Here is a 21,674-nt window from a genome sequence, read left to right on the forward strand (position 1 = left end):
TATGTTCTAATATACTTTATTTTACAATTTAATTTAAATCTAGATTATTTAATGTTTCATACAAATTTAACTTTAAAACTAGGTGCTTGCTATTTTACATACAGAAACCTTAAATTCTTCAGAGTGCTGCGTCCCAGCCTGGGAATGGAAGGAGAGGAACTAAGGAAGCAGAGCTGTCCCCAGCTGCCCCCTCCAGGCACAGAAAATGCACATAGCTTTTTAAAAAAAATCAGTTTCCTGTACCACTCTTCTAAGGGTCAAAAGCCACTTTAGGACCAACTGTTCCTTTCACACAGCTAGCAGATCTTGGGCTTCTGTTCTACTCAGAACTTGAGAAGCGGCGAGTCCAGGTTTTCTTTGTCAGCCTCAGGGCTCAGCTGGATGAGAGGGGAGCACAGGTCGATGAGCTGCAGGACGGCAAACCACAAGGTGAGCACAACCAACTGTGCCACCACCACGGGTGCCCCACAATGGACACCACGGCGACCTGCAGGCCAGATCCACCCGGGGCTCGGGGACAGGAAAACAGCCAGGTACCCCAGGTTCAGGGATGAGTAAGGAAAACCTGACCGTCCCGGCAAGATGCTGGGGGAAAGAGAGGGACATGCATTGACATTGAGGGCTCAGACACTTGTGCTCCTTTCCAACTGCAGGCATGGGCTGTGGGGCTGGGACACAAACCCTGCACCCCGAGAGCTCGCTGGGTCCTGGCAGGATGCTTTAATGGCAATGGTGACCTTTGGGATGCTCAGGCCCCCAGAGCAGAGTCATGTACTGGGACTTAAGACCTTTAGGGTGGGAGGGCCACCATGATTTGAGGCCCCTGGGACAGAGAGCACCCAGGCTAAAGTGGGCGCAAATGGCCTGGCCCTCACCTGGCCCTCGGCTGGCACAGCTTTGGACACACCATGTCTGTTCATGTCCGGGGTGCTGGTGGTGAGGTCGATCAGGGGTCCGCTCACAGGCCCCGAGGGCACATCTGCCCCAGGAGTGCTGCCGAGGGCGATGAGGGGGCGTGCCGCCGGGGGAGAGATGGCCAGCTGGTCCAGCCCGATGTCCACGAGCAGGGCCTGCGCAGGGCCACGCAGGGGAGGACGGTCCAGCACTGCTGTGTCTACCACCTCGGGAGACGCAGGCTCTGCTCACGAAACCACCCCGAGGAAGCCCCAAGCTCTCCCCAGCATGGAGGCATGGGCCTTCTCTGGTTCCTTCCCTCTGACCCAACTGCCTCCTTCATCAAACATGGGAAAGACCTGGCCACAGGGTGAGCGCTGCAGGGAACTGAGAGCCCACCCTCCAGAGCAGCCGGCCTCTGCATACCCCCATGCCCAGTGGGCATGAACCCACCTGCCTCTGCCTACCTCAGTGGGGTGGGTGTCCTCCTTGTGCTTGGCCTCGTCCTGAGCTGGTCCTGTGGCAGGGCCTTCCGGGAAAGGAATGCTTTTCTCTGGAGAGAAGCAAAGGGCATGGGGCACAGAAGGAGGAGGGGAGAAGACCCCACTGGGTGAGGGAGCCACCTGGCCGCGTCCTGGCCCTCTGCCACTGTCCCTCGCCGGCTCAGTGCTGTAGAAGGAAGGATACTCCTGGAATCACCCTGTGCTGAGAGTGCCTGGCCCTGCTGCTAGCTCCTCAACAGAGCCAGAGCTTCGGGGGACACTGCCACCTTCCCGACCTCAAGTTTATTCTGTCTAATGGGAGGGCTGAGTGGCTCCCAAGGTTCCCTTCCACTGGTAATGGGCTTGGTCTGGTTTTGCCTTGTGCCACTTTCTTCCCTTCCTCAGCAGCTGTTAAATACCAGGCCAGGAACGGGGCCACGGAGCAGAGCTGCAGGTGGCGAGGCTTCTCTCAACTCATAGACATGGCCTCAAGTCAAGGAACCAATGCTGGGACCAACACTATATCCACTCAAGGGCCACACTCATAAATATTTCCTGAGCTCCCACTATGTGCCGGGGTCCTGTAAGCTCCGGGGATAAGGGTCCTGGCTCTCAGGGAGTTTCATGGCCAGAGGAGCCTTACAAGCCCCGGGCAGACAGCTACCTCCTTCTGGGTGCAGGCAGTGGAAAGGGGAGTGGGAGGAGTGGAATGAGAGGGAAGTAGGCTGTGTGGCAGGGCCAGGGCCAGGAGCGCACATTACAAGCACAGGTGCAGCAAGGCAGGCCTGCTGCTGACAGGTATGTATTTGCATGTGTGTGTCTGCATAAGCACCGTGACGAGACAGGGAGAGATGAGGCAGAAGGGGCAGGTGGGGACTCGGGAGCCATCAGCCCTCACAGCACCAGAGGGCAGGGCCCCTGCAAGAATAGCAGCCAGCGAAGAGCCTGGTGGAGGGTGCTGAGCTCTGCCCAGCTAGCCTCCCAGGGCTCTGGTCCCGCCTGGGTGGCCTGGGCACAGTGTTCACCCAGGTTTGCCCTGCACTGGTCAGGTAAGAACCAGAGCAGGAGCAGGGGGCACCTACCCTTTCCATTCCAACAGGAGAGCGTGGGCCAGGTCCCCTGTGTAGTGCTAGGGTGGGTGCCGACATCGCCCCACATCCTGAGGACCACACACCGCCCGGCACGGGGTGTGCGGCCTCTGCTCTTACCCCACTTCGGATCTTCTCCGGGGCTCAGAAGACAGCCGCCGGGCAGGGACAAACAGCGGGGACGATAGGGCCCTGGGCATGGTTCTGGGGGTCATCAGTGGGAGGCCCGAGAGGCGCCGGCTGGCAGGTGTGGGCAACGCAGACATTCGTCTTGCACTCATGGGGGTCCGCGTGCTGCCGGGGGGGCTTTGTGACGCTGGCCCTGAAGAGCGTCTCACAGGAGTGCTGTGAACCATGACCCTGGAAAGACGTGGGCAGAGGTGAGCAGAGGCGGCCTGACCAAAGCGAAACGCCCATCAGCCAGTGGGCCGAGAATCCAGCCAGCAAGGCCTGGGCTGGACTATCCTCGAGGGGCTCCAGAAAGGCAGGACTGTGGCCCGCCCGTTGGCGGGAGACAAAATTACCGCAGTCTCCATCTCATGTCCCACGTCCCTGCGGCCCTGTGTGGCTGTGGTGTGCTTTGTTGCTGCTGCTGAAGAAAGGCGGAGTCCCCTGTCCCTGGAGCCGGACTCCATGTTCATGCCCCTCCCCTGAATTCTTACACTGAACACGGCAGGGTTGGGAGGTGTTAGGGAGGTGATGCAGTCAGGGTGTGGAGCCCTCATGATAGGGGAGCAGCGCTCTTACATGGAGGCCCGAGAGCTGGTTTGCTTACTCCCGTGTGGGGACATGGTGCTGGCTGGGCACTGAGCCTGCCGGCACCTTCCCCTTAGGTGTCCAGCCTCCACAGCACTTGTTTCTGCTGTTTAACCCCAGACTACGACAGTTTTGTACAGGAGCCCAAAAAGCTAAGGCTTATAAAACAACACCACTTAAGGACATCCTACCGGCGTGGAGCCCAAGACTTATCTATTGGTTTTTCTACGCATCAGGGACAACTATGTAAGTTGAAAAATATATAATTTTTCAAAGAGTGTGGAAACAAACTTAAATGACACTCCCCAGAGGACAGACACTCCCCGGAGAGCCTGCAGCGAGAGGTACCCACAGGTCAGGCTCCTGCCCCACCTGCTGCCCCCCTCAGGCTGATTCTGCAGGTTCCACCATGAATTCCAGTGATAATAAATAAAAATGCCAACAAATGCCATCCTTAATGCAACCCCAGAGGCAGGGGCTATTCTTGTGGTCTCCAGGGGAAACCAAGGCACGGAGAGGTAGGTGAGGTGGTCATGGCTGTGCAGCTCTGGGTTTTGCTCCTGCGCCCTCGGTGTGGAAGAGAAGACATCTCAGCACTGCTTCTACTCTGGGGAATCTGGTTTGCCCATGGAATGCAGCAACCCAAGTTTACATACAAGGAAATCAAAGCCCAGGGTGGTCAAGGCTTTGCTGACAGCCTCAGTCTGGCCAAAGGCAGAACCAGGAGCATCTGTCTATGGTGTCCTAGCCCAGTACTCCTTCTGCCGGGCCTAACCCATCCCACCAGTGGCGTGACCCAGGCTGGCCACACCCTGGTGCCAGGTCTCCTGCCCTGCAGATGCGAATCCAAAGGGCTGAGTCCTTCCTGTTCCCCCACCCCAGACCACGCAGGAGACTCGAGATGTGAGGTCACCTCTTCTGCACTGAGCACGGGGAGTGGTGCTGGCAACAGACCTCCACAAGTGACAGTAAAGGCTGCAACAGAAGGAATGCCTGAAGATCCCATGCAGGCAGAAGTGGCTTGGCTGTGCCCAAGAGCCTGCTGAGAAGGTGGCCATGCAATGGCCATGGGGAGGAAACCCCCCCTGGAGGTGGCACTGGGAGGAGCTGGGGACACATCATCCTCATAACATAAGAAAGGAAGCAGTCTGACATGACTCACCTGCCAGCAGATGCCCATGACTGCAGCCTCTGTGCCCGCGAGAACTTTGGCGTCATACTGTTGGGGGACCCACCTATGACCAAGAGAAGTGGGCAGTCAGACAGGGCCACTGAGAGCCCCCTTGTTTGGGGACTTTGCCACATGGGCAAGTCTGATGTCTCCATTTCCCTACTCCAGTGTAGGTGACTCTAATGAATGGGACAAAGGTCAGAAGAGTCACACTGGAAACCTGCAGCATGTGAGCAGCACTTGCCCTGCCTGAGACCCAGTGAGGTAGTGGCACAGCACACTTGAGTGCCCGCAGGCAGGGGCAGCAGCCCATGCAGTGCCCGGGATCCTGTGTACCAAGCAGCCTGGCCTCTCCCAGCAGCACTGAGGTTGCACAAACAGCACGGGTCCATCAGGATGAATGGCAGATGGGAGGTGTACAAGCAGCGCAGTAAAGACAGGAGCAGCAGCCTGTGGAGGCTGAAGAGCAGATCTGAGTCACTGTAGACTAGGAGATGAGAAAAGCAGCCCCGACCCAGGGACTGGCAGCGGTGCAGTGAGGAGGGACAACTGCCACTGTGTGCGTGGAGCCAGCGGCATGGCACGGGCCAAGGGGCAGCACCCGAAAACACACCGGGCATGTCCCAAGCTCCCTGCTATGCTGGAGTCTAACTTTCATCTCCACCTGTGCCATTGCCCAGCTGGGCAGCCAGAGGGCCTCTGTCCTCACCTCTGCTGGCCCTCTGGCCTTCTGACGGGTAGCACCCAGCAGACACCAGGGCCACTGGGTTCCCTGCGCACACAGCCCCGTGGCGCCCTAACCTCCTGGAACCTCAGGCAGACGGAAGCCCCTCGTCTCTCAGGGGGTTGGAGCGAGGCCTCTACTACTCCCAGAGCACCTGCGCCCTAGCAGAGGGATCTCTGCCAGTCACGCCATCCCTGCATGGGCACCTCCTCCTGCAGCTGGTGACACTGCAGTCCTTGCTGGGGTCATTACGCAAGCACTGAGTGAGTGGGCCTTGAGCTGCTTGCCTTTGCCTTCAGCTCTTTGTGATTCTCTCCCTGTCTGCCAGCCTGGCTGAGGTTCTGTCTGGGTTCAAAAGTCTTCACCATGAGACTATTTAGCTGGGTGCAGAAGAGAGAAAATGTTCTCTTAGCCTCTGATGAGATGCATGGTCATGTGACTGAGTCATGATCAATGGGACATAAATGGAAATGGCAGATGGCCTGGAGTAAGTACTGTGCCCGGGAAGGGGGATGTGTGGCCTGGAGCTGGTGCAGCCACACTAGACCATGAGGAAGGGAAGCTAATCATGGCTGAATGAGACAAAAAGTCTGGGTCCCTGAAACCGAGGAGCAGCTTACCAGCTCCATGTAGTCTACCTACTCTATGATGTGGGAGGTACATAAACATCTATTGTGATTAAGACCAGGGTTATTTGGGGCTTGTAGAAGAATCTAATCCCTACTACTGTAATTACATCCCTACCCCACTAGCCTTCATTGTCTCCTCAGAACTTGTTAAGCACCCTTCTGCCTCTCCTGCTGTGTGGTTGAGGGGCTGCCTGCCTCATGTGTGTGGTACTGGGGACAGAACCAGGGTCTTCATGCAAGCGTCTATCACTGACCTCCATCCCTAGCTCTGCCTCTTGCTACTGGCTCAGAGCTGGGTGCCCCCCTGACATCTGAGTGAAAGGACCACTGTGTTAAAGTCCTCCCCAACATGCAGCAGAAATGACGATGCCCTTTTTACTCGTTTTATTATTGTGCCTAGGATCTGAAACTGCATTTGATAATCTTTTGTGTCTCCTGTTAAACATAAATTCCACGAGAGCAGGATCTATCTGATCATTCTGATCATTAGAGCTCCTGTCCCTAAGAGTCTCGAGTACCCAGCACAGGAAGACTCAACAGAATGGCTCACTATACCCTTGGGAACTCTGTGAGTGGGCAGGGGTCACAGGCAGCCAGTGCTGGCCAGCGATGCCAGGATCTTCCAGATACCTGGGAAAGCTGTCAGAATCAAAAGGGAGCCAACAAAAAATAAACCAGAAAGCAAAGAGGTCGGAAGAAGGCGAAGGGTTCTCTCACCCGAGAGCGCCTCACAGTAACCACCAGCTTTACCACATTTGCTGATATATAAGATAAACAGGGCAAAGCCTGCTTACAATTTTTCCTTATGACGTTTCAGCGAGGATGGGAGAAGGGGAAACCTTTCAAATTAATGGTTTTGCGATTGACAGCAGCTCCGTGGCAGCCTAGACTCCCAAGAGTCATCCCTTCTGGAAGGAAATGAAACCCTCAGTCTGCTTAGCAAACAATGGTTTACAACAGTCCTGCCTTCTTTTAAACCTCTCTAATGCCTTGGGCTAATCTTGAGCTCAGAGCAAAATAAAAGACCTCTGTGTCCAGTGTAAAAACTGTTTTGCCTGCCACACCGGTCAGGAAAAACCAAAGAAAAAGTACAATAATCTTTTAGAAACCATTTTTAAAAATGTTTCCACCCACAATGATTAGTCAGGCAAACCAGACTGGCAAAGATAATTTTGTTATAAAATTCAAGGTTGGGCCGGGGGTTTAGCTCAGTGGTTCTGCTGCCTGCCTCAAAAGTTCAAGGACCCAAGTTCGAGCCCCGGTACCAAAAAAAAAAAAAGTAAAATTCAAGGTCACCTGGAGGTTTGTTATTTCAGTCAGTCTTAGATAAAATGTAAACATCCAAGAGTTAACCTCTAAACTAATTTAAGACTGAAGATGGAAAAAAGGAAGCCAGGCATAGTGGCATACCCCTGAATCCCAGCACTGGGGAGACTGATGCAGGAGGATCACTATGAGTTTGACGTCAGCCTGGGATATATAATGAGTTCAAGGCCAAGACCAGCCTGGAATACATAGTAAGACCCTGTCTAAAAAGAGAAAGAAAGGTAAAAGGAAGAAAGAAAAAAAAAAAAAGGAAAGGGTAGGAGTGTAAAGAGGTTGTTTAAAAACAGCTGCTAGGGCCGGGGATTTAGCTCAGTGGTTTCGCCGCCTGCTGCGCAAGCGCAAGGACCTGAGTTTGATCCCCGGAACCAAAAAATAAAAAATACAAACAGCTGCTACCAGGATAGAATTGATTTACGAAAATTTGGTCTGCAGCCTTCCCAGGACTCCCTGTCGGGCAAATAGAAATCTCAAAGTTCAGCCATATGAATGGGTGACTGTAACTTGTCTCATTCTGTCAGAAATAGAAAGTGGATCCAACTGTCTTTTTATAAACTGATGCATTAGTACGACTATATTTTCCTGTCTCATGACTGAATACTAACACAGCAGTGTAAGATCTTGGTGTACGTGTGTGTGTTCCGCTACTGCACTCTCCACACTGTGCCTACAAAGGTAAAACCCCTCAGAGAATGCTATTCAGATCAGCTCATGTATACTCAAAGTGTTAAGATCACAGGAGCTGTCCCAACGCCTTTTATTTGGCAGACTAAAGCAAGCCTTTTATACACAAAGAGTTGCCGTCAGAGCTGTCCGTGCGCGTTTCTGCAGGGCCGGCTGCTGGGTGGGCTACGCTGATCCCTGTGGACATGGGGTCCTAATAGCCTGGGTCTGACCTGAGACCAGAGCAACATGGTGCCCACAGCTTCCTGAGCATCACCTTGGAGACTGAACTCTGGGGTCTTTGGCAAAGAAATAAAATAACAACTGTGTGTCTAACATCCCAGTTTCCAAGAACTCAAGGTATAATTATTAAAACTGAATGCTGAAATTACAGGCATGCGCCACCATGCCCAGCTATGCTGGGTTTCTTAATAAATTCCACAGTGATGCTCAGCCTTCTTTAAGTTTTTTGTTGTTGTTTGTTTATTTTGGTACCGGGAACCGAACTCGGGACCTTTCGCTTATGAGGCAGGTGGCAGCACCACTGAGCTAAATCTCCAGCCCAACCTTCTTTAAGTTTTAGCATCTGCACATATTGTTGGTGTGATGTTCTAAGCATTATATGGACTTTATCCGAGCCTGATGGCCCTGGTGTGACACTGTGGCTCATAATTGTCATCTTAAATGCTTTGTGCCGTAAAAACCACTGAATTTCCTCCTCAACTGCTAGACTCTCATTAAACTCTGTCTTTTGTCCTCCAGTTTTGATTCTCCTCTAAAAGCGTTCACCATTAGAATTACTGGAAAGGCTGTACAGAGACTCGTGAGCAGAGTTACCAGTAACTCTAAGACCAGCGTACCACACAGGAATTTCCAGAACTCCGTGAAGAGGCCGAAGGCTCGCCAAGTGCCAGCGCAACTTGGAAGAGGAACTAAGGAAGGAGACTGAGTCAACGAGTGAAACCATGGGTTTTCTGCCCTTTACTTGAAAGATTACTTTTTTGTTGTTGTTTTCTAGATTTAAAGCTTCTGAAGCTATCTACAGCTTACAGTAATTTGATAAAAATATACTTTTGTAAACAGGTGGGAATAATTTACTTTTCCCTCCCTGCTTAATTCCTCTCAAATTAAAAACCTTATTCATATTTTTAACAGCAGTGTGGTTATTTGCATAAGCTCAGTAAGAATCTGTTCTCTTTAAAATAGACTGCAAGGGGAAATGCTGGCCGATCTGAAAGCATTCCAGGGTGCCTGGCTCCAAGGGTCCCCAGCCTTGTATGCAAAACCCATGGCCCCTGCAGGCCTGGAGCCCGGCACATGAAGTGTATACCCAGGGCATCCCGTCTGCTCTCCAGCCACCACAGGTTTCTGTTTTTTTTTTTTTTGTACCAGGGACCAAACTCTGGACCTTGTGCTTGCAAGGCAGGCGATGGAACCACTGAGCTAAATCCCAGGCACCTCCAGAGGTTTCTAAGTCCGAGGTTACTCCACAGCAAATCTCGGTTCTTACTGCTTGCATGTAAGTAGTCCAGCCAAAGCTGACCTCAGTTTTCAAACAAATTGGTTTTTCTTGTGTTACCTTTGGTAAAAGTTCATATTACCGTAGAGAGAAAAATTACTTCTTAAAGAAAAATCTTAACACACCTGTCATCAGACTGCAGCTCTGCTCATCAAGGTTATGTTAGGAGTTGTACTGCAGAGATTTAATAGGTACAAAGTTCAAAAGGGAAAACACAAAACAAAACAAAACAAAAAGAGCATAACAAATGTGGTCTGCATAGTGGCCTTAAACTTTGATCCCAGAAAACAAACAAACAAACAAACTTTGACCCCAGGATGAGAGGCGATGGACTGAATGAACCAACTGCCCCAGGAGAGCAGGGCCAGACCTCCCTGTTCTCCTTCCCTACATGGCTGAGTTTCAGTTTCCAGACACAGTGTGTAGCATTAGCAGTGGCATGGAGGGTTTTTCTTTAATCATTATGTGATTATCCCAGGATTAGGGTAAATAAAGAGTACTGTCAAAGAGCCTCGTTAGTATGATGTGAACAAAAAATTGTGTTGGGGATGTCGCCAAAGTCACTGACTAAGGTCAGGGCCTGTCCAGTTACCTGCAGTGGCTATGGAGTGAAAGTTTTTAATTGCATCGTTATCCTGCCAAGTGAGAAGATTAAGAAAACATAAACAAAAACATGAGAAGGATAGGAGCCTCATCATGACCTGGAATCCTCTGTGGCATCAGTTTCCCACCCTGGTCTGTGGTTCCAATGTCATGGTGACACCACCTATGCCTGCGGAGTTTCCTGTGTGACCCATGTGGGCACCAGGCACAGGCTTGTTGTCCCTGTGAATTTGCAGCCAGTCACTCAGTGTCAGTTTGCAAGGCTTTTGAAAGGAGCAGGCTATGATCTCAGTGATCCCAGAGAGAACCGGTTTGGTGAAGACTGGTTTTGAGAATTTAGGATCTGGTCCAGCTGTGCGATTAATTCATGGACCATAAGCAAACACTGCCTTCCACCTGCCAGGTACATGACGCCCTAGAGGTGGGTGGGCCCCAGAGGACAGGGCAGGCTCCCTGACCCCAGGATACAGTGGCTGGAGCCCAGGGGACTCAGGGGACCAAGGGGCTGAATCATAAAGGCCAGGGGATGGGAGAAGAAGGAGCTCCAGAGAGAAGGGCTCTTCTTTTGCAGCACCTGGTGCAGGACAAGACTCTAGAAGGTCGTGGCAAGAGCAAGCTGGGGACTAGGGACTGGAGCACCCAGGGGGCTGGGAACAGTCACACTTCAACAGCAAGGAAAGCGCAAGCTAGGGAGCACTAACTCCCAAAGTAGCGGCCCTTTAGATCCACCCCTTGGAGCAACAAGAACTGCAAAAGGGGTTAGTTCCTCTGCACAATGCCTGCCTGCGAGACCACAGCTCAGCTCCTTAAAGAGCAAACACAGCATCCAGACCCTCAAAATGCACAACTGACAATACCCAGCAGTGGGAAAAACTGAGTCCGCACAAACAGGCCTCACGGTGCAGAGATGGTGGCGCTGGAAGAAGAAGACGAAGACGGCCGTTAGAAACAGGCTCAACACAGCACCACGAGGAGACAGACGGCGAAACTCTAATGCTTCGCTGAGGTTAACTCCGCAGCAGCAGAGCAGACAGGGGAACATGAAGATGTGGCACAAGGAGCAGTGGCAACTGTGACCCCGAGGACAAGGCAAGCAGGAGGCGGGGGACACAGGTCTGCCAGGGCAAAGGGAGTTCCTCCCGTATCTCAAAACACATTAAGTCATCGATGACTTACCGGTCGAAAACTTGGGAATTTTAAATGGACGTGTAGGGGTAGGCACAACCTTCATCCTGGAATTTAGACAGGAATCTCTCCGGCCTATGCTTTGAGTTTTATTCAGTTCAAAAGATGCTGACAAAACAGACCGAGGGTCAGGCCTTGGGCCTCCACTTTCCCGGGTCCAGGGCTGGGCTGGGGGAGATGTGAGGGGTGCCATGGACAGGGCACCATCAATCCTTCCAGCCCGCTTGCTGGACACCCTCTCAGGGGCTGCTGGCAGAGACTGGTGAGGCGTGGCAGGTCCAAGCCTGCCTGACTTGCTGGTGCTTGACGGAGGCTGGGTACCACTGGCAGGAACACTTGCAAGCTCCCTTGACTTTGCTGCAGGAGGACATACAGGAAGGCGGGCGTCATCCAGCACACACTGCTTTTAAACTAAGACACTGTTGCCCATGCACACAGAGCACACCACCATCGTTATATGCACTGACACACGACCCCAGAAAGTCATCAAATGCATGCTGACCAGGCTGCCTGCAGCTCTCCGGAGTGTTTTCTAATTCTCAGCCTAATTACCAAGATATCAAGATGTACTTAAGCATCCACAAGGTCAAATTCTCCTATCTCAGCTAGGTGTGGTGGCACAGCCGGTAAACCCTGAGCAACTTTGCAGCTTAGCAAGCTTCTATCTCAGAATTTAAAAAATAAAAGGGCTGAGGATGTAGCTCAGTGCAAAGGCCCTGGGTTCAATCCCCAGTACTGGGGGGTGGGGGGCTGTCTTCCTCACGTTAGCAGCAGAACTCTACCCTAGCCAAGCAGAGGGAAGTGGATGTATAGTCATGGAAACCCCCCCTTTGTAGGGGGAGGGGTACAGGGAAGGAGATACAATCATTACTAGTTGAGTGCTTTAAGTTACAAGGAGCAGGCACAGTTGTATTAATCAGAAATACAATTTAAAATAGAATAACAGTAGCTCGGCGGCCCCATGTCTGCCTGGCAAGCCCAAGGCCCTGAGTTCGATTCCTAGTACTGAAAAAAAAGAATAACAAACTAGGGTGATAAACACTCAGCTACCAATATACTTAATAAAGACAATCTAGTTAAGGATTCTTTTTCTTTTGAGACAGGGTCTTCCTATGTAGTCCAGGGTGGCCTTGAACTCATAGCAATTCTTCTGCCTCAGCCTCCTGAGTGCTGGGATTATAGGTGTGTGTATGCCACCACACCAGATCTGGTCAAGGATTCTTAAAGAAAACCTTGAACTAATGCCACAGCTGATATACAGTGCGTAACACAGCCATGCAGGGTTCATTCCCACCCACAATCCTCTGGACCCTAGTGTTCTGCTGTGTGTGACACTGAGATAAACACACACCAGCCGGGGATTTAGCTCAGTGGTTCCAGTGCCCGCCTCTCGATCCCCGGTACCAAAAAAGGAAAAAAAACCACACACCAGAGTCCCATTCCACGGCTCTCAACAGAAACAGTCACCAAAGGGGTACGATGTCTCAAGCCAGTGAACAAGACACACCCCAGAAGCACTTCCCTTTCTGCACATGCCCATGTGCTACAGGAGGGCCAGGCATAGCAGAGGACTCCTACAAGGTAGACGTTGTCACCTTGGGTGTAAAGGTCAGGACACAGACTTCTAACCACCGAGTGGCAGAGTCAGGATTCCAAATCAGATCAGAACAAAACCTCACTGGACCATGGCCAATCTACACAGCAAACAGAATCTGAAGAGGATCTAGTTCCTTGTGTTTGTTTCTGTGGCACCGGGGATTGAATCCAGTGCTCTGCATGCTAGGCAAGTGCTCTGCTACTAGGCCACATCCCCGGCCCAGGATTTAGGTTTTTTATATTTAATTTTCGTTTTGACAGTGCTGGGGATTAAATCCAGGGCACTCTACCACTCAGCTACATTCTATCGTCTTTTATTTTGAGATGGGCTCTTGCCAAGTTCCCAGGCGGGACTCATACTTGCAATCCTCCCACCTCAGGCTCCCTCAGTGTGGAGATCACAGTGTGCTACTATCTTGGGTTCAGAATTCAGTTCTTAAGAGCAGATCCTACTTTTATCTGCTGCCAAGAAGGGATTCCTCCCTTTACCACTAGATGGCAGCCTTGGCTCAGCAGGATGAGCAGGGAATTGGGAGTTTGAACAGGTACGCGGGTTGGGATTCAATGACATCTGGGAGTCATAGGGCCACGGGTTCCAGGTGATGTGGACAGCCACATCCTGACACCTGAGTCTGACGACATGAACACAAGGCTAGTGTAAGCTTCCTCTGTGTCTTGGCCCTGGGTACACATGTGTTTTACGATTGCATGTGCCTCTAGCCGCAGCCACCCATCTCCCTGGCAGAAGCACCAGAGGGTGGAGATGAGGACAGTCTCATCCCTGGCCCAGTGTCCACAGCAGCCCCCAGCCCACGGCAAGCCCTCTGCAGCACCCCGCTGGGCCAAGAAGCCCTGAACAGTCTCGCCTGGCTCATCTAGCATGGACACCACTGCTCACCTTTGCCTGCTGCTGGGGATGGGCACACGCTGGACGTCGTGCTCGAGGAGGACCCTGAGGAAGAGGAAGACTTCCCCGTGATACTGCTAGCACAGCCGGGAGGCTTTAATAGGCTCTTCTTCAGCCCCACCTGAGACGGAGGGTCAAAAAACAGAATCAGCGAAGATTTCACTTTCTGCCCATACTGCATTTACTTCTGTAAAAGTAGGGTCACAAAAAAATTTTTATATAATTATCATCCTGAATTTAAAGATAAGTAGTTATGCAGTGTGGGCCATAGGTGTCTGCATAGGCCTGGTTCCCAACGTTCACGTCCCCTGCACACAATGGTGTGATCTGCATGCATTTTCCCATTACTTTAAATCAGCTCTAGATGCCTTAAAATCCCTAATGAAATGTAAATGTTGTGTGAATAGTCATTCTCCACTGTTTATACAGTAATGACTGTACATGTTCAGTACCGATCCAACCTTATTTTTCTGAATATCTTCAATCTGTGGTCGGCTGACTTCAAAGGTGCAGGGGCCGATGGTCCTCCAAGTATGGCTTCACATGTCTACTCTAGGGCCACCCTGGGGAGCTGGCTAAAATGACACTTCTAGGTCCCAACTCAGACCTCCTGAGTCCACTGGCCTCGGCCCAGCTCTGATTACTTTGACAAAGCCCACAGTGACTCTTATGCATAGCTCAGCCAGCACCAATGCTAGACAGTGAGTGGCAATTAGGCAACAGTCGCCATGGCTGCAAGGAGTTCTGGTGGCCCCATGAGAGAGCAGGGAGCATCACTACTTTCATAGGTGGCCTCGGCTCCCTCAGGATGGAGCCAGCCTGTGGCACAGGACCAGGCCTGACTTTGGTGCAGGCTTTTCGCCAAGGTGCCTCTGGTGGGCTCTGTTTCCCACTTTCCTACCCTGACTTTAATCAAGACACAAGTTGCCAGCTCATGGCCATCCATGCAGGTCACGGCCCCTCCCTCACCCCTGATGGACTCACCTTGCTGGGGACCGGGAGCAATCGCTTGCCTTGGCCCCTGTGGCCTCCGGTACCCAGCAGGCCAGGAGCATCCAGCACCGCTCGGGGTTTGTCCGGGAGCCCAGCCCCATGGAGTTGCTTTTCATTCAGGAGTTTCCCCCGGGAAGGACTCCCTGGTACCTCTTTCTTGAGCTGAAAATTTAATGTAAAATGTGAGGATGGTCTAGACTATAGCAAGGCCCACGGATCCTAAAGCTTCCATTCAGAGCCACCCCAGACTCCATTCTTTCTCCCAAACACTACCTGGCTCTCATCTCTTCAGTTAAGGTGAGGGGAGCAAGACCATTCACCCCCAACAGATGACCAGGCATGCACATGGGGACAGCCCTGGCTCTCATTATACAGTGTAATATAATAACAGGAAGGACGGTTTGCAAGACAGGGGCCTGGAAAGTTACTCTTGCTTAAGGACAGCCCTGAGGCATCTGGTTCTAGCTACACACTCTACAACGCTACACAGAAGGTTGATTCAATTTGAATCACCCTCCACCAGAGGAGCTGCCCAACTGCAATAAATCTTGGTGTCCTGCTGGAGGTCACTTTCACTGGCCCTGAAAATCAAACAAAGAATAAATTCCTGATATATTTAGGGACAAGGGCATTCTGGAACTGCTCCATGCTCACACAGAGGCAAAAGCAGTAGAAGCTCTTGAGTTATGAGAGGGTGGCAGTAGCTCTTTTCCTTTATGGCAATTTAAAAGTTGAGATAAGCCTGGCTTGGCGGCATGGGCATTTTGGAGCCCAAGGCAAGAGGATTGCCAAGTTCAAGTGCAGCCTGGGAAATTCAGCAAAACCCTGTCTTGAAAAATCAAAAAGGGCTGGAGATGTAGATCAGTGCAAAGGTCCTGGGTTTAATCCCCAGTACCAAGAAACAACAACAAAAAAATGAGATATACTTCACATGATATTAAATCTACTATGCTAAAAGTATACACTCAGTGGATTTTAGTGTCTTTGCTATCTGCACAACCATCATCACATGCTAAAAGAACACTGTACCTATGGGCAGTCACTCCTGTTCCCTCCCTGGCAGCCATTCAACTGTTTGCTGTCCCTCCAGTTTGCCCAACATGGCCATGTCATGGAATGGAATCGCATACTACTCATATTAAACCTGTCTATGGCCATACCACCCTAAACGCACACAATCTAGTCTAATCTCATAAGCTAAGCAGGGTCGGGCCTGCTTAATACTTGAATGGGAGACTCATGTAATGCATGACCTTCTGTGCCTGGCTTCTCTCCCCGAGCATGCTTTCTCAGGCCATCCACGTAAGAGCATGCATTGCTACTGCAGTGCTCTGTAGTCCAGATATGACACATGCTGCTCGTCACTCATCAGTCAGTGCCCACCTGCCCCATCCACATGTGCTACACACAATCTGGCCACACCCATGTGTGAGGCACCCAGACACGCCACCCTGCGTCCCTGAGTGGACACAGCCCAAATCCCACCTGTGAGGACTCTGGTCTCTGAGCACAGCTAAGGGTTGGGAGATGGGTATGGAGCTGGGGGAAGGTGTTCCTGGGCCTTTGCTGGGCATCCGGACACCCCATAGACATTCCTCGAACCGCTGCCTGACAAAGGCAGAGCTGGGCCCCAGTGTATCCTCCCCGGTCCCTCGTCAGCCACAGGGGCAGCCTCCCCTCCCCTCGGCAAGAACCACTGGGGCAAACCTGGAAGCAAGTCATGATCATGGTCTGACACACGCCCTCCTCCTGCCACCAAGCTCGGGGACCATCCGTATCCCACAGGCAACTGACTGCACCCCAATGGGACAACCGTGAGCTGCCCCTTCCCAGCACAGCTTGTCCTCACTTAACTTCTGGCAGATGAGGCGTGGCCGACCCCAGGAAGGACCTTCTCATGGTAGAAGGTGCCAGGTATTCAGAGGCCATTCCCTGGGGGTGAAGCCCAGCCCGCACTGGCAGTCATGACACTCGCTTCATGACTCCCACCACACCTCCAGGTTTCTGCCCCACGATCCCTGAAGTGGGGCAAGAACCAGGAGGTGGGAAGCAGGGTCTGGGCCAGGGTCTGGGTCCCCAGGAAGTGTTCTACCTTCTCCGAGGCCAGGTGAAGGAGCCGTCCTCGTGCAGCCAAAGCTCGAGGTGCTGGCAGCTTGCTGGGTGCCCTCTTCTGAGGCATGGCCTGACCTGGAGGGTGGACAGCCCGTGAGTCCCCGGGCCAAAGATGAGACGAGTGTTGCCCTGCAGGGGCAGGGCTGGCCGGGCCCGGGGCCAGGCTCGGGGCCAGGCTCAGGGCCGGGGCTGGGAGCAGGGGCTCGGCTGAGGGAGGCTGGCCTCCTGAGAGCAAGAGTGGTGTCCCCACCAAGGGGCTTTCTGACAGGTAGTAGGTTTCTCTTTTAAGTGACTTGGGGCTTTTCTCAGTTTCCTCTTCTTTCTCAAAGAGGCTCATTTTTAGCTTTGATTCCTGGACAAATCTTTCCATGCCCTGGCTCCAGGGCTTCTCGGGCTGGGCAGCTGGGGCCGCCTGGGCCCTGCTCTGGCTCTCTATCTGCAGGGCCAGCAGGTGCGCCTCCTTGTACACTTCCACGAACTTCTCTCCGGTGAGCGGGCTCCAGGCGCAGGCACTGGCTGGCCCGGCCGAGGCAGGCTGTGAGGGAACCTGGTTATTTAACTCTAGGCTGGCAGCAATACATCTTTCTCTATGCCCAACAGGTCCAAAAAAGACTTCATCATCTTCATTTGCACTATTTTCAAAGAAAAAGATTATTAATGATTAATAATGCAGGCACTCAACAAAAGACTTTAGTGAACATGTTGTGCCGAAGGCAAGGGAATAAAACTCATTTGTTTACCTTGAAGAAGACAATGAGAGATCGAAGTCAAATTTTTCATCAGCCAAAAGAAGAACATCTGGGGGAAAAAAGCCCACTGGTTATTTTAGAGTTGAGGAAAAAGGAAGAAAATATTACCAGTCTCTATAGCTATCAGAGCTGTTATAAAATTCCACCCCCCAAAGTATAAACTCTTATTATTTTTAATTGTTATATTTTCATAGGGAGCTCCAGATTATCTTAATTTTTCCACTTTCTTTTAAAAACTGCATCAGCTGTTCTGAATTTGCCAAGCCACCCCAAAACCACAATGCCTTGGTTTTGTAACCTGTTCTAAAAGGCATTCGCTGAATCATTCAACTGGCTTTTCAGGAAGAGCTGAGTCATTTTCAGGTAAACATTTTCAATAAACCACCTCCCTCAGCGACCCCTGGAATTCACTTGCCCTCTTTCAGCTACAAAACACCTGTTCGTTTTTCAACAACAAATTCAAGCATTACTCAAGTGCAGGGTAGGGACTGCCATTCCCACTGTAGCCTTCATCACCTGTCTGTCTGTCTGTCTGTCCAGCTCCCCTAAGAGAACCCGGGCTCCAGATTGGTGGACGTCACCTGGGACAACTGCCCCCTCTGTCTGCCCCTACCACCATCCTGGACACTCTATAAGTGCCTCCGAGATAACAAACATCTAAGGCACCTCAAGTTTTCCAGTGTTCAGCTAAGGCCTGGACACATAGCAAAGAGCGATGAAATGCAGTGAACAGGTATTTCAATACTGTAAAGTCTACACAGCCCTCTCACAAATCATATCTCATTTGGTCTTAATCAGCAGTGCAGCATGCTTATGAAAATCATAGAATTTTGCTGGGTGTGGCGGCACATGCCTGAAAACCCAGCACACTTGGAGGCAGGAGGATCCCAATTCAAGCCCAGTCCAGACAACTCAATGACTTAGTAAGACCCTGTGTCAATATAAAAAATAAAGGCCAGGGCCGGGGATTTAGCTCAGTGGTTCCACCACCTGCCTCCCGCAAGGACCAGAGGTCCATCCCTGGTACCAAAAAACAAACAAACAAATAAATAAATAAATAAAGGCCAAGTTGATGGTACACACCTTTCATCCCAGCACTCAAGAGGCTGAGGCAGGAGGATTATCATGAGTTCAAGGCCAGCTTGAACTACACAGCAAGACCCTGTCTCAAAAAAAAGATACATATGGGATGAGGATTAAACTCAGTGGTTCCGCTGCCTGCCTCACAAGCACAAGGTCCCAAGTTCGATCCACGGTACCAAAACAAAAAAAAAATATATATATATATAAATATATATATATATAAAATTTATATTCATAGCTTAGTGGCAAGGTCTTAAATTTAATCTCCAGTATTGAACATATCATAGAATTTAAAAATATATCTTAATTAGGTCCTGATCAGCTATATAGTTTGACTTAATCAAAGAACAACATAGAAAGGCTGGGAAAGTGGCTTAGTGGTGGAGTGCATGCTTAGCGTATATGAGCCTCTGGGTTCTGTCTCCAACATGGAAACAAAAAAGGGTGGGGGGAGCCGGTGAGAATGTACCAACGTATTTTTTAAAAAGGGTGGGGGGCGGACCAGCAGAATGGAAATTAAAGGGTTCATAAACATGTTTGCTCAGCTCCACACACAAAAACCTAAAGATCCAGCTGAAATGGGTCATTTTCTAGAAAAATATTTAACTTTTGGAATTAAATTATTTAAATTTATTTATTTATCAAGCTGAGTCCAGAAGACAAAATAAATTCTAACAGCTCAATTATCATAAAGTAACTGAAGAAATATATTAAAGAGCTATTCTCCTAAAAAAGTCTCACCTGATTTCATAGGACACATAATTCTATGAAATCTTTAAAGCACATGTAATTACATATCATTAATATTGCTCCAGAAAACAGGAAAAAATACACTTTCCAATTCATTTCTATGAAACAAACACAGTGATACCAAAAACCTTTACGTTTTGCTCAATAAAGAAAGCTACAAAGTTGGATGTGGTGGCACACACCTGCAATCCCAGCACTGGGGAAGGCTGAGGCAGGAGGATCAAAGTTGGAGCCCAGCCCGGGCACCTTAGCAAGGCCCTGTCTCAAAAAGAAAGAGCTGGGAATGCAGCTCAGTGCAAAGGCCCCGGGTTCAGTACCCAGTACCGAGGAGCCAGGGGAGCAAAGCTACAGGCCAGTCTCATTTACGTCGAGGGGAAAATATGAGCTGAGAGAATCCAGCAGCACACTGAAAGACTAATAGTGTCATGATCAGCGTTGCTCCATTTCAGGACTAGGTTTGACTTAACATGATCTAGCAGCATAACCACTGTAACGCTAGACCCAAAGAGAAAATCGGGAGATTCATCTGTTGAGGAAACACGTGGTAAAATATAACATATATTCTTGATTTTAAAGGTTCTTAATAAAAAAGTAATGAGTATATTTTGTCCTGTAAGGAAATACCCATCTCAGCTCAAAAGCCAGAATTAGGTTAAGCGGGATAACATCAAAAACATTCCTTCTAAAGACAGGAGAAAATGTCAGCTGGGACAGGGTAATGCACGCTGATGTGACAAACAACCCCAGAGCCCCAGTGGTTAAAACAGTAACTGTATATTTCTCATGCCTCCTCCTCCAGAACCCAGGCTGGCAGAGCCCTACCCTCAGGACCACCTCTGGCAATGGGCAAATTCCAATCAGAGCCTTGGAGACATCTAGCCAGAAGGAACACAGCACAACATTCCCACTTTACTGGCCAACTGAGTCACCCAAGCCAAATCTAACTTCAAGTGAGCAGAGGATATTATTCTGTCATGTGCCTGGAAGGAAGAAAATCATAGAAATACAAATGAACTGTACCAGTGACCACTGCCTACAAGTAAATTAGCCCACAAGCCTGCACAGCACTTAATGGAAAGCTGCAAAAACAATTCCACTAAAGTCAGGCACATGGCAAGGTCTGCACGCGCCATGATCCTGATCACTGCTCTGGACACCTTAACTCACACAATTAGACACAGGAAAGACAGCAGAGGTAAAATATCACGGTGCATGGATGCTATGATTATAGACACAAGACCACGAAACCCTACAGCAATAAGTGCAGAAGCCTAGCTATGATGCCACACTGGAAGTCCTAAAGTCAAATATTGATCTTCAAATAGATAAAAGTTTGTAAAATCTCAACATGGCAAAAATCACAAGCAAAGTTAAAACAAAAAGCAGGGAAAAATAGCATTTGCAACTGATCACATAAAAGGCTAATTTATATTGAATGCCTACAAGTTGCAAGAAAACTGATGATCTAATGGAAAAACAAAGATATGAACAAATAAAATTCACATAAAATAAAATGTTCTTAAAAATACATCAAGAAGTTTAGTCTCGCTCAAAGATAAGGGTAACAAAAAACAAACTTGTCCTGAGATTCCACTTTTCATCTATCAGATTGGCAAAAATCAAATACACTGTATTTGATAGTGCTGTATTAACAACACTCTTTTCATGTGACACACAACAATCAGGATAAACTAAATGTAAAAAAACCAGAAGCAGCTGGCCATGGTGGTGCATGCCTGTAATCACTTAACTTAGGAAGCTAAGGCAGGAGGATCACCATGAGTTTGAGGCCAGCCTGGGCTACATAGCGAGACTGTCTCCAAAAAATAAAATGAAAAGTAAAAACCAGAAGCAGGACAGGGTTCCAAACGCCAAGAAAGAGGACACAGTCAACACTGTACAAACTACTGGCATTTACACAAACTATGTCTGGAAGGATACTTCCAGACACAGATGCTACATTGGCCTTTGGAGGGGACGAAAGAGTGACTGAGGAACAAATATGAGATAAGACATTTCACTTTTTAGAATCTGAACCTCAGAAGTGAATTTTATAGATCACTTCCAGAAACTTCCAAATGCCTGGTATAGAATGAAAGAACCATGAAGCAGGAGTCAGGGAAGCAGTATTCTGCTCCAGGTGCTGAGTCTGGCTCCAGGTGGCCTTGCGCTGGCTGACTCCATTATTCTGCAAACTTATGAGCATCTACAACGGGACACAGCCCCTACCAGGTGCCACGAAGACTTAATGTATGTGCTGTCTGCCCTCTGGGGGCACCAGGCAAGCAAAAGGCTAATGTGAAGGTGGGACCACCTCTGAGAAAATAACAAAGTACATCAGCAAGGAAGCACTGATACCTATTGAAATAACAAACACACATACTACCCAAAGTGAAAACCATACAAATAGGTACAAGTGAGTAACGGTGGTTGAGACCCAGGCATCT

The 21,674-nt window shown here is 50.0% G+C and overlaps 1 protein-coding gene across 8 annotated transcripts in view; it reads right to left on the reverse strand.

Annotated features, from left to right (window-relative positions):
- The window catches only part of Gtse1 (G2 and S-phase expressed 1), a 25,197-nt gene continuing 3,523 nt past the window's right edge, over positions 1-21,674 (reverse strand). For 4 of the 8 annotated variants that reach the window (XM_021258791.2, XM_021258790.2, XM_021258792.2 and 1 more), the window contains 10 exons: positions 17,386-17,443; positions 16,626-17,277; positions 14,525-14,695; positions 13,532-13,661; positions 11,029-11,394; positions 4,383-4,455; positions 2,585-2,824; positions 1,362-1,563; positions 876-1,121; positions 1-407 (listed from right to left, as the gene is read on the reverse strand). In XM_021258791.2, the coding sequence (XP_021114450.2) occupies positions 324-407; positions 876-1,121; positions 1,362-1,563; positions 2,585-2,824; positions 4,383-4,455; positions 11,029-11,394; positions 13,532-13,661; positions 14,525-14,695; positions 16,626-17,277; positions 17,386-17,443 (2,222 nt within the window). In that variant the 3' untranslated portion in view covers positions 1-323. Of the gene's footprint in view, positions 408-875; positions 1,122-1,361; positions 1,564-2,584; positions 2,825-4,382; positions 4,456-11,028; positions 11,395-13,531; positions 13,662-14,524; positions 14,696-16,625; positions 17,278-17,385; positions 17,444-18,477; positions 18,557-21,674 lie in introns of all 8 variants that reach the window. The other 4 variants (XM_087213690.1, XM_013072447.3, XM_087213689.1 and 1 more) reach the window with 3 other exon arrangements.

This window comes from Heterocephalus glaber, unplaced genomic scaffold, assembly GCF_053883595.1.
Source record: "Heterocephalus glaber isolate CG9 unplaced genomic scaffold, H.glaber_assembly_v1.0 deba00001444, whole genome shotgun sequence".
In the NCBI taxonomy this organism is placed as follows: domain Eukaryota; kingdom Metazoa; phylum Chordata; class Mammalia; order Rodentia; family Bathyergidae; genus Heterocephalus; species Heterocephalus glaber.